Source organism: Nematolebias whitei, chromosome 1 (genome assembly GCF_014905685.2).
Source record: "Nematolebias whitei isolate Nwh7 chromosome 1, NemWhi1, whole genome shotgun sequence".
NCBI lineage: Eukaryota > Metazoa > Chordata > Actinopteri > Cyprinodontiformes > Rivulidae > Nematolebias > Nematolebias whitei.
In genome coordinates, this window is record NC_056498.1 from 38,535,610 (window position 1) to 38,548,836 (window position 13,227).

The window sequence follows — 13,227 nt, forward strand, 5'->3', positions numbered from 1 at the left end:
CAGGAGATTAGTAATTTCTAAACAGGAAATATTTGATTATTTTGTCGTTTTGAGCAGTGGTTGTCAAAGTTGGATGGGATTTTAAACAACCCACCCCTCTTTACCTTCCCATTCCTCTTCCTGTTTGTCTACCCTCCTCGTCCTTGTTGCTTTGGACCATCCCGACTCAGAACCCCCCTCCTCTACCCTTCGTCCTTCCCTCAGCGGTGCTCCATCGCCCTGGGTGAGCAGGCCCCCCAAAACCTGGGCTCCACCGAGCCGCCAAAGGCTGGTGAGGCAGGGAAAAGGTCAGCACTGGGAAGATGGCCGCCCTTGCCAGCTCCCTCATCCGCCAGCGGAGGGAGGTCAAGGACCCTCAGGCGAACCGGCAGATTGCCAGCAAGCGCAAACCCTGCCCAAAGAGCAACAAGTCACTCTGTCAGAAGCAAATCCTCATTTTGATATCGAAGGTTCGACTATGTGGCAGTCGAGGGAGAAAAATGGAAAAGAGACCAGGTAAGTTCCCAGAGTCTTTGCTCATCCATCCCAGTTTCTCTCCCCCTTGCTCTCCTCACCTTTGTTGTGTTTTCTGTCGGAAGGGATTTTGATGCTTCACTTTCCAGACTACAGTTAAATCCAGAACATGGACTGGTCATTTCAGAGTTCAGAACCTAATCTGAGTCTGGAAACCACCCCAGTCATCTGTCATTTTAACAGCTGGACGCATTCTGTGTTTGTAGCGTCAGGGGGTGTGCGGGAAAAGGAATAAACTCTGGATTAGCGCACACACATTCCCGTAACGCTGGCCGCAGACAGCTGAGTTGTGACCGTGGAGACGACTTTGTTCAAGCACATGTCAGCAAGTGCACACATGCGGGTAATCTGAAGGCCCACCATGAACCGGGCTCGGTATTTCAACACAATATAAAAATGTCAAGAGGCGTCTCATTTGGGATTCAGGCGGCCATTACTCTTCTGGTGCTTTTCTGCAGGGCAGCTCAACCACAGCATGACCCACTTTGTTTTATGAGTTTGTGTTACGTTTCGTTTTTTTACATCCGATCCTACAAAAACTTGAAATTTTTCACATTTTCTTTTGTCTTAAGCTCATGATTTGCTGCACACTTGGACTTTCGTACACAGAATAGTTCGATTTAAGCTTTTACGGCTATATCTTTACGACTAAAACTTAATAAATAAAAAGCCTCTGACAAATCTTTCCACATGCCACGTATTTAACAACATCCTGTTCCTTCTGCAAACTCACGTCAACTTTATTAAGAAGCACAGAAACACTTCAACCAACAAAACCTAAAGAGATAAAAGAAAACCGTTTTATTTAAATAATAGTAAAATTAAAAGTGAATACATAGTCTTGTTGGTTAAACCTTGTAAATGACATTATACGTCATCTCGTGATACATTTTAACATCTGTTGGCCCTTGGAGTATGCATTTTAGATGACCCTCAGCTACTATCATCAAACTTTATCTCAGTCTGTACATTTAACTTAGTTATAGTCATTTTCATGTTAGTTTATGTAAATTACTTGTTGGTTATCTTGAATAAAGTTGAGTACAAAAGTTAATCAGTTCTAGATGTACTTTTAATGACCGTTATAAACTTTTCTTTAAAACTCACCCAGTGAACAACCAACAGCTAAAGCTGACTCAAAGTAGTTTTAAGAAAGTTTTAAAAGCAGATCTTGTGGACTGGAGTTAATTCACCCACTTATATTTTGTTTTAGCTCAATATTTGTAAAATTAACTGAACTACACCCAGATTTACGTTTGTGAAGGTCGAGACTATTCAGAGCCCCGTCTTTAACGCAAATATTTAATCCATTGTAGTCAAACATCCAACGATTTCTAAGAGATTCATTAAAATCCAATCCTTTGGTTCATGAGATATTTTGCTAACACGACAAACAAATGCACGCGCAAAGGCAGGTAAAAACATTATCGTTTGTAATTATCCGAGTGTGATAGGAAATAAAAGCTACAAAGTTTTGTGATTTCTAGTGACGTCGTGCAGCTTATTTTGTGCTGAATCCTGAAAGTTTAAAAAGTGTTTATTTTTCCTATAAAAAAAACTATTTCTCATGCTTTTATTCAACTGTTAGGTATAAAACACAATTTGACAGCTGCTCGAACCACAAGAAAAATCACACGTAGATTTAATTTATTACAAAAATAGTTAACCGATGAGTGTATATACAGTTGTCCCTCGCTACTTCGCGGTTCGTTTTTCGTGGACTCGCTCTATCGCGGTTTTTCAAAGTAAGATTGGACATGACGCACAATTGGCTGATGGATGAGCCACATGATCTGCATGGAATTTTTATTTTAAAATTATTTATTTAAAATTATTTAGCGCCTGCTGCACCTTAGTGCAGCCACAGAAAAAGCTTCATCCTGCAGCCTATGTGCAGCGTGCGCAACCCATAGAATCAGAATCAATCAGTTTATTATCGCCATGTCAATGAACGAGGTTCACAAACTAGGAATTGGCTTCGACATAAGGTGCGAATAGTAGTAAAGTAAAATAAAGTAAAAATAAAGTAAAAATTAAGTAAAAATGAGAACATTACATAAGACATAAGCCTGTGTACACCCACAAATAAAGTAAAATTAAAAACATAACATAACCATATGTACACCCATACAATAGAAAACAATAAAGCTTAGAAAACAGTACAGATGAAATAGCTATTACAGATAGCTGCAGGAGACGCTCCCTCCTGCAGCTGATCAGCTGATCTCAGCTCTGCAGCGGAGAAGTGGGTGTGGCCGAGAGCGATGTCGGATGGGAGAGCTGAAATCATGACATTATGTGCTCTTTGAGAGCGTTTAGAAACATTGTTTAGAATACTGCAAGAGTGTGGGAAGTGTTTAAAACGTGTGTGTAAATATATATATATATATATAAATATTATATATATATATATATATATATACCTTCTCTAACCTCTGCTCCACCACTCCCCAAGTTTAGAACATTAAGAACATTGCAAGAGTGTGGGAAGGGTTTATAAAGCCTTAAAATATATACAAATAGTAAAATAAGTATAACGTCCCTACTTATTGGATTTTCATCTATCACTGGGGTGTCTGGAACATAACCCCCGCGTTAAGTGAGGGACTCCTGTACATCTACAACTAACTGACCTTTGTAGTCAACTCAAGATGGTCGCCATAGCTTATCGACCTCAGCCAGCACAGCAAAACGGCTAAAGCTCAATTTTTTTTTGATATTGAACAAAAATTTGGTGTGATAGTAGCTGAGAGTTGTTCCGAAAACATGAACCAAGCACTAAGGGAAGATTGTGCAATACTTGGGGGAATAACTAAACGTTTTGTCTAGCCTAAACACTAATCAGTCGATTCCAGTCTCTAACCGTTAAACTTCATCACGTAAAAAAAAAAAAAATGTTTATGACTTCCTGTAAAATTTTAGGCTTCTGAAATTAAAATAAATGCATATTGTCAAACATAACTATTTTTATTTCTGTATTTTAAAACTCATGCCAACTGTCACACAAAATTCCTGCCTGTCGGCATAAATAAAATAAAAAAAATCCCTGTTTTCGCTTCACGTTTGATTTACCGGGACATCCGGTAAAACCTTCTTAGCGCGTCCTCTCCTTGTGTTGACTGCACATTTGGCACGTGTCCTCTTCCACCTTGTGTTAGAGCTGCTCTTCGTGCGTGTGTTCTGTGATATTTATTTCCTGAGCCTGCCAGGTTCATCAAGATAATTACGTAGGGAACCTCTAACGTGGAAACAACAGCTGTCGGAGAGGCGACTGCTCTCTTTATTGTAATTACGGTTGTAAAATATGTTGGACAGGCCGAGCTCTTTGGGAAAAGGCCACATGTGCAAAAAAACCCTACTGTTTTGAGTCATTTCCATCCTAATCCCGTCACTGCTCCAACACTACAATGGACCGAGTGGAAAGAATTTAAATAGATGATTGTATTTGACTGGACCCGTTTACTTTCTGTATAGATGTTTGTGGTGAATTATAGAAGTTGATGGTTTTAAATGTATTCACTAAGCAGCAGGCAAGAGGCACAAAGCCTTTTTGTTTTTGCCTACATGCCGCCCATATCGGGTGATTTTAAAATGGTCTGAACAAGATAAATTCCCTTGAATTGCCCTGCCTTAATACCACCGTCTTGCAATTTAAATTTTGGAACTCCGCTCATTTTCAGCTACAGAACAGAAGTTCACTTGTTTTTTTTTTCTTTCTCGTGTTCTGGATAACTGAGAATGTACAGCAACATTGGTGGACCGTATTGATGCCAGCGTGACGTGATTGATACTTGACTTTTTCTCATTTTAGTGCATATGTGTCAAAGTCAAGGCCCAGGGGCCAAATGTGGTCCTTGTAGACATCTTATCTGGCCCCCAAGATGTTGTTTTAAATGTAAAATACTTTTATCGCTTTAATTTTTTTCAGCAATCTTTGATTTATGATGTCCAAAGTGCAGCAGAGAACGTCAAATGAGACCAATCAAACTCTTGTTGAGGAACCTGCAACCAAGAAAAGATGTTGGGCCTCTAACTAGTTAATGCAGATTCTGAAACCGGCCTTTAGTTTGAAAAAGGTTTTAATTTTGTAAGTGGGTTTGACACCCCCGTTTTAGTGCATCGTTCTTGTTGCACCGGAGAAGTCGGCCTTAGGCAAGATAGACTGTAAATATTAGGGATGCACGATATTATCGGCATGGTATCTGTATCGGACGATATTAGTGTTAAAGTTCAATATCAGACGTCAGCCATTCCATCAAAATAACTCACCGATATAAAAGACATTGTTTTTGTATGACACCCATTGATAAGGATGCCTGTAGTGCCAGCACAACGTCACGCCGCCTACCTGTTCTGATCACGGCGGAGAGGAAGAAGTCAAAATGTCGACGGTGTGGAAGCTTTTTTTTTTTGTTAAAGATGTCTGATTCCGGAGATTTTTGGACTACGCTGAGTCTCGCTACATCGTCCCCAGTCTGACATATTTTTCCGACGTAGCCTTACCCGAGTTACAAGCCGTCATTTCCAACGTCATTGAGAAGCTAACAGCCGATAGCACTTGGGTGAGTTTTACCACAGACATTTGGACGTCAAGCGTTAGCCTCGTTAGCATGATTAGTCTTACGACTCAATGGATAGACAAAAACTTTGAACTTAAAAAGTCTGTCCTTCATGCACAGGAGTGCAGAGGATCCCACACTGCAGCTATAGGAACCTGGAACAAACCTCCACAAGTGAGACAGCATCACAGGTGACTAATGCTAATAAAAAACATTTAACACTTTTCATTTAATAGAAGTTAAAGTGCTATGCATATCATATGTCTGTTACTGATTATGTCACCAGCTCTTACAGCGGTTACACAATTTTTGTAGCAATAAGCCTAAATAAGAGGAATATGTTCTGACAAAGGGAAGTATATAAAAAAAATGTCTATCGGTTATCAGCTAAATAAGTTTTAACATATCGGCATATTGGATATTGGCCAAAAATCCAATATCATGCATCCCTAGTAAATACTGGACGAAACAATCATGTCAGATAATTTAGCTGGTTGTAATTGCTCAACGACTTCAGAATTGATATACTAGAGTCAGACGGCGATTGTGTTTAAATTATAACGTGAACGATCAGATAGAAAAGTCAGAACTGAGCATTGGGACCTGCGGTGTCAACAGCTTTAGATGAGGTATGGAAGCTGTGGGTTAGATCCAAGCTTCACTGTTTCCAGGTGGGGTTGACCTCAGGTCACCTTCATCCCTTGTGGATCGTGTGAGTTTGCCGTATGTGGGACATCGGTGACCCCCGGCCATGTGAATGTGTGCAGTTTCTTCCTCCCTCTCTGAGCTCCAGCTTGAGGCAACGGTTGACCCTTGGCTAAGAATAAATGACTAAAATATTCGTAAACTGTGTCCTCCTCCTCCACCTCCTGTTGGCAGAACTTCAGAGAGGCCTGCTTACTGTTTGCCTTCACTTTGTTTCGAGCTGCCTTCCATTGTTCCTCTTGGCACTGTTCATTCTGCATCCTGAAGCCTATAGACTCGGGGTTTTTCATCACGTCTTTGTTGAACAACTCCCTCTCAGAACGAAGAAAATCAGTGCCGGTATCACTGTATTATATTTTTAAAGAAGAAATCTTGGTTTTATCTTGCTTGTTAAAGGATATCTTGATGTTGTTGGTCATTTGTGCATCTGCTAAACGTATTCAGTAGTTTTTATTATTACTTACGGAGCAAAAAATGACCATCCATCCGCTCAAACCCCTTGAAAGGTTTAGAGTATGAGTTGTATGAAATGATGGTTCTGAGGTTTAGTTTTGATTTGGTGTAGCCTTTGTTTTTCAGTTTGTTGGAACATTGTCTTTGTTGGGTTCATCTGGGTTTTAGTTAAGCCCCTGTTTGCTGTTCTGTTCTGTATAACAAACAAACCTTGAAGTATTATTTCGCTGTGAGACCATTTGGCTAAAGGCATTTGTGAGCGAGTCTCCAAATTCTCCAAACGTTCTCTGGCATTCCCAATTATCATTTGTACCCTTTTAATGATTGTTCCCAAGTTTCGTACAGAGCTTGGTAAAAAGTATTTTCTGTTTGCTGCTGCAACTGGGGATCACTCACAAACTGAATTAAAACTCAAGAGTTGATCCCGATCAGTGCTTTTACAATGAAAGTGAAGGGTTTGGAAGAAGACTCGGTTGGAGTTTGTCACTACTCGTCTTATCCTTATATGCAGCTCTTGCATGTTTCTTTTATACTGATACTGAGTTAATGTATACAAAGAACACGCAGCTCAAATGTGTCTCTGTCCCTCCCCCAGTTGATAAAAATCACAGACGACGTGAGCGCGCCGCCATGGCAAGTTATCTAAGGGAAACGCTGTATGATGTGTGTGTTTATTGACCAGTGACTGGATTGTTGCGGTCGAAGCAGATGGTCCTGAGCCTGGTTCTGCTGGAGGTTTCTTCCTCTTAAAAGGGAGTTTTTCCTTCCCACTCTTACCTTTGTGCTTGCTCAGGATGGGAGACTGTGACAAAGTGAAGATTCAACACCATCTGCTGGCTTCTTTACATAGATAACTTTTACTAATTGGCTTTTTTGTGCGCGCGCAGTGTTTCCCCTAGTTAACTTGCCATGGCGGGGTGCTCATGTCATCCATGATTTTTGTTGACGTGGGAATGGAGACATGTCTGAGCGCAGATTGTACCAACAGATTTTGAGCTGGGGGTGTTCAGCATGAGGGAAGAGGCGCCTTTAGCTTTTTAGCTAGCGCGCCTGTATTGCGCGCTGCTAGCTTAGTGCTATGTCAGTGTCGGGTGTGTGTGTGGGGGGGGGTGCTCAGTTCTCTTGACGGGGTGGGGCACCCCACTTGTGTAATGGTAGGGGAAACACTGATGTGAATGTCTGTTTGGTGCCCTGAGATGACGTCTGTTGTGACTTGGCGCTATAGAAATAAACTGAACTGAAGCGAATTGTTCAGACTCCCTTTGTTGCTACTGAAGGCCAATTGAGGATGTTGTAGAAAATGGAGGTGCACTAAAAAGTCATATCAGTCCAGTATACAAGCAGGGTGCCCCGCCCTGTCAACGGAACCGACTGCCCTGCCTACAGTATTACCCCCCACCACCCCCAACTCCCCGCACTGATGTAGCGCTAATCTACACGTGCAATACAGATACGCTAGCTAAAAAGCTACATAGGTAGTTCTCCGTCTCGGCCCGCCTTCCTCCCCATGACAAAAATCACAGAAGATATGAGTATGAGCGCCCTGCCAAGGCAAGTAAACTAGGGGAAACAGTGCATATATATCAGTGTGTGTGTGTGTTACCTCAAATGTTTGTTGCCTCCAAGTGACGAATGGCAGTTCTGTCAAATGTGTGTGTCCCTTCTTGACCCATTTATTTTGCTCCTATAGCTGTTCTCTTTGAATGCCATCCCCCGCCTCTCCTCTGTTACCCTCTAACCTACACACACGCACACACTACCCCTCACCTAACCCATACTAATGATGCTCCAGCACTACAGCCCACTCAGCTTATAACAAGGTCATCTCGCCCTGCACAGACCAGGTCCACGTATCAAGAATCGCAGCATCACCAAACTCACCTTCACACAAACTAATAAATCAGACGCACAAACAAACGATGGGATTTATGATAATTTAGGCAGCGAGTGTGGGAGGGAGATAATTTCACTTCGGCTGTGTGTGTGGCCGATAAGATCTAATGAGGACGTTAAGCTGTCTATTGGATATCAAAGCCAAACTAAAATATCTCGTGTTGTCAGTAACGTGTAATCTGCTGGCCTGAGCACAAAAACAGCCGCTAACAAAACGGCAGCTATTTTTTAAATTTATTTATTTAAATTTTTAAACAGGAAAAGATTAAAAGAAATCGCAGCTAAAAGCAGCGAAACCGGTGTTGAAGTCCAACGACACTGTAGGTAAAAGTTAATGCTAAGAAGATTGAAGCAGTAGAAGTCAAGACCAGCAAAACAGTAGCTTAAAGCTAAGATGGGTAAAACGGTAGCTAAAACATAAAACTAACAAAACAAAATCTAAAGTTGAAACAATCAAAAGAGTAGCTAAAAGCTAAGACAGTTAAAACAGTAGCTAATACTTTAAACTAACCAAACAAAACCTAAAATTGAAACCCTCAAAACAGTAGCTTAAAGCTAAGATGAGTAAAACCGTAGCTAAAACATAAAACTAACAAAAAAAGCTCAAGTTGAAACCAGCAAAAGAGTAGCTAAAAGCTAAGATGGGTAAAACAGTTGCTAACGCATAAAACTAACAACTTTAGCTAGAAGTTGAAACTAGCAAAACAGTAGGTGAAAGCTAAAACTAGCAAATTAGTAGCTAAAACCAACATCTAATTCTAAACCTAAGGACACAGTATCTAACTGCTAAAACTAACAAAACTGTAGCTAAATGTTAAACCTAACAAAACATTACCTCACAGTAGGTAGCTAAAAGCTAGCATTAGCCAAAATCTAAATCTGATAAAACAATGGCTAAAGGCTTAAACCAGGAAAATAATTTTTGTTATTGCAGCTCACGGGCCAAATGTTCCTCCTGCTGCACACTAACAGAGTGTGTGTGTGTGTGTGTGTGTGTGTGTGTGTGTGTGTGTGGTTGCATCATGATTCATTAACACGCACTGATTTTATCAATAATGTACAGCAGTATGTGGACAGCAAACGCTGAACTGGGACGATTTACTGTCTCATTGGGTGGACGTTGTGGAAAGTCCACACCGGAGGAATGTCTTCTCTTCTTCTCCATCTATCGGCGTATCTTTTCTCTCTCTACCTCAATCAGTTTTTCCCTTTTATTGTCATAACCTCGACCATTACAGTCCCCCCACCCTCCGCACTTGTCTTCTCAAGGACACCTAGACTCGCACCTGTCTGTCTCTGTGTCTTCCTGTCTCCCTCTATGGAATCTAGTTTCCCACTGTGTCCAATGTCTTGCTTTAGGGTCATCCAGACAGAGATGCTGCCATGTTGCATATTGCCGATTCTGTTGAGAATAGTTTGGTGTTTAAAATTAGCTGCACAGAGTCGTTATCAGCAGTCAGTATCTTACCTGCAGTAGGCGACCCTCAGAGGAAGCTTTTTACTTTACAAATTAAATGAAAACTCTTCAAAAAATAAACCAGAACAACTGGAATCTTTGAAATTTTCTGTACAATAGTTGATTTAAAAAAAAAAGCTTTTAACTACCGTTAAGCTAATTTAGACGTTTCCTTTGCCATTTTTAGTTAACTTTTTTCCTTGCTGTTTTATTCGCTTTTAGCCATTGTTCTGTTAGTTTTGGCATTTAACTATTCTTAATTGCTCATTTTTACCTTTGGCTATTGTTCTTCTAGTTTGAGCTTATAGCTACTGTTTTGCTGGATATAAGTATAGTTTTTCCTGATTCTAATTATTAAACTACAACTTTAACAGTAGGTAAATTCCAAAACTAACAACAGGGTAGCTAAAACTTAAAGCAATAGCTAAAAGGTAAATATGAGCCAGTGTGCTGGCGTAGATTTAAAATACCAAAAACTTTTCACGGATTTGAACAACATGAAATATTTAACGTAGCACCAAAGTCATCACCCTGAACGAGCTGAAAGTTTTCAACATTTTTATTATCGCTCTCTACAATGTCAGAGTTATTTAGCTTTTAACTAAGAAAGTAAACTTAGACTTGATGAACTCTACGTTTTCGATTTTTTATTTTTATTTTTATGGTGATAACATGTTCAGTCAACACCCAGAGTTCCTCCTCCAGGATCATCGATGGCATCGACTGGAACCCAACATCCTCAATGTCACAAAGCCCCCACAGGAAGTACACCCTGCCCTCTTAATCGATAACTTTAAATATTAATATGCCGAGGACAATAAAGCTGGCATCAGCGTTTTAATTTCCATCTGCTGCGTGGTTCGAGTGCAGAGCCGAGCGGGCCGTGACGACGATTTGGGCGAACATCGAGAGACGCTTCTGTCTGAAACAGACAGAAAGACACACGGCTAAAACACACAGACTGAAGCAAAACGTCATACAACTCTTTAAATCATACACTTTACAGTCTGCGCTCACCACACACACACACACACACACCCCTGCTGTCCAGAAACCAACAGAACAAACTGGCCTTGTGGGAAAAGCCGTGCATGCTTTTCTGCTTGTGTGTGTATCTGAATTCAACCTAATTTCCTTTGATCACAGAGGCTGAGGGACCGTGGGGGGGTTGTACAGACAGGTGCTCCGGACCACAGTGGATTAGAACACAAAACAGAACAAACCGTCAGGGCACCAGTGCTGAAGAAGACTATTAAAAACAGATAATAACGAACCACTGTACAAATTTTAATGAAACTCAGTCGTTAGGTGTACACCTGTAACTGATTACCTTTGGAATTGACCAATCAAAATGGCCACCACGGCTAATCAACTATGACAAACACAAATCACTTCATCATTTCATCACTTGCTCTTGTCAAGGGCGGACACCTTTTTCCTCCTCTCCCTCTCCGCTGTGCTTTGCTCTGTCCTGTCTGTGAAACTTCTTTAGAGCCTCTCTAATACAAATCTTCAGAATCACAATTCTGCTATGGATTTGATCAGTTGGTCCCTCAATGCAGTTGATAACATTTCTTTGAAGAGAAGACAGACTTTAGGCGAGCCGATTTGCCCTGTTGGTACGCACGCAGCTGGATATCTCATCGACTTGGAAGACTTGACGACGTGTCTATCTCTGCTGTCATTTGTGGATGTTAAGGACACGTATAATTGGATTTATGTCAACTGGTTTCCTGCTTTTTGGGTTCAGCTGGTTCCTGGCTTACCAACATTCAAGAACGTCGTCGTCTGCATATTTGGAACAGAACAGGCTGCCTGCCATATATGATGGCTTGGTTCGTGCCTCGAGCGCCCAGACTCAAATGCTTTTGACAGGATGGATCAGATCTCGGGGATTATTCTCAGGCATGTTCCATTTGTGTGGCCATTTAACTTGGATGTTTCGGAACCGAGTGGACCAACACAGACTCAAGGTAGATGTCATTAAGTTCTGCCTGTCCCCAAAACAATCGTGTTTATCTGAATTTGGCTCCCTGACTGGCCTTGATAGGCCATCTTATCTTAATTCGCCTGGAAGTTTAGTAAACTTTTGTTGCTCTGCCCCTCCACCACCCCTCCCATCGAGGAAGTCTACGAACCAATCAGAGGGGCCCAGACTCTTTAGATTCTATTCCGCCATCATCCTTGGCTGTTCCTCAGCACCCCGCCCCGAGAGTGCATGGATCTTTCCAGAGGGAACTACTTGAACTGAATTTTTTTTCATTCATTTACCCTTTATTTATACAGGTAGTCTCATTGAGCCACGAGAACTCATTTTCAAGAGAGACCCGTTTAGGGAGCAGTTGGGGGTCAAGGACCTTGCTCATGGGCCCAGAGTGGGGCAAATGAGGGTGGGAGCAGGTGTGGGTGCTTCACCTACCCTACCCACGTTTTTGATGTGGTCGGTACCGGGGCTTGAACCAGCAATCTTCCGATCACAGGCCCACCTTCTCTAACCTCTGTGCCACCACTCCCCCTAAAGAAAGATTTTATGTCAAATCTGCAGTGCCTCTGTTCAGTGCCCTTGCATCCCCGTTCCCTCCAACCCCCTCCCCATCCCGCTTGCGTAATGTCGGCGTCATTATGTGCTAGTCGTGCAAGGTTTTTTTCATTATCATGCTGTTAATCTTCAGCCAAAGATTAAGAGCATGTTAGGAATTTTTTTGTCTTCAAACCCATGTGCCATTTTCACCACTTTTTATTGTCTGTCCTAACAGGTCTCACTTGTAAAAGAGTCTTCGAGGCTCAATGTGATTTATCTGTTTAAATGAAGGTTGAATAAATGTCTATACTTCGGTTACTTTCAAACACATTGCGCCTAAATTCCGTGTGGTAGTAGTTGAGAGTTGTCTTCAACACATACTTAAAAGAGATTTGTTTAAATATTTAGCATGCAGGATGGTGCATGATACGCTTCACTTTAAAGAAAACTACTTTTTTGATGTTTCAATGCTTTTTAGCTTGTTTAAGGTGTTGCTGTTTGACCCAATGGCAGTAGGAGGGTTATTCCATGTGTAAGAAATGAATATGGCCTCACAGAACGTGTTTCACATGTAAGGACGCCTTACCTTAAAGCAAATCTGAATGTCAGACCCTTTGTAAATACCCTTTTGTGTGTGTATGCGTGATACCTTGCTGAAAGCGGCTCCTCGTCTGCCTGTGTCCTGCTCCCATGTGGTTCAGGAGCACAGGTGTGTGACGCGTCCTTCACTTTAATGTGTCATCAATCTGCGAGGCTGGAGACAAGTCAGAGTGCAAACCACCCAGCCTCCTACACACACGCGCACAAACACACACTTCAATAACGTCTGCTCTCTGAGGACATCTGGACTGTACAGGATGAGGATGAGTCTTTCCTTCAAACCTGAGTTTTCTCCGTCATTAAATTAACTGCTGTGCAATCAGAGTTCTGTTCTGGAGAAAGAGAAAGAGACTGAGAGAAAACCTGCTCATCAATTCATAAAACTTAGTGATCTCCGACTACTTGCACATGTTGACCGTAACACATTATTTCACAATTCTAGTAAAAGTTGTGATTGTGACAAATACTTTAAAAAACAACAAGTCCATGCTCAATAATCCAGGTATACAATCCAACATTTTTCAGTC

The 13,227-nt window shown here is 41.4% G+C and overlaps 1 protein-coding gene across 1 annotated transcript in view; it reads left to right on the forward strand.

Moving 5' to 3' along the window:
• Positions 1–302: 302 nt before the first annotated feature.
• Positions 303–13,227, forward strand: part of fgf11a (fibroblast growth factor 11a) — a 91,527-nt gene continuing 78,602 nt past the window's right edge. The window contains exon 1 of the mRNA XM_037684278.1: positions 303–495. Coding sequence (XP_037540206.1) covers positions 303–495 — 193 coding nt within the window. The remainder of the gene's footprint in view (positions 496–13,227) is intronic.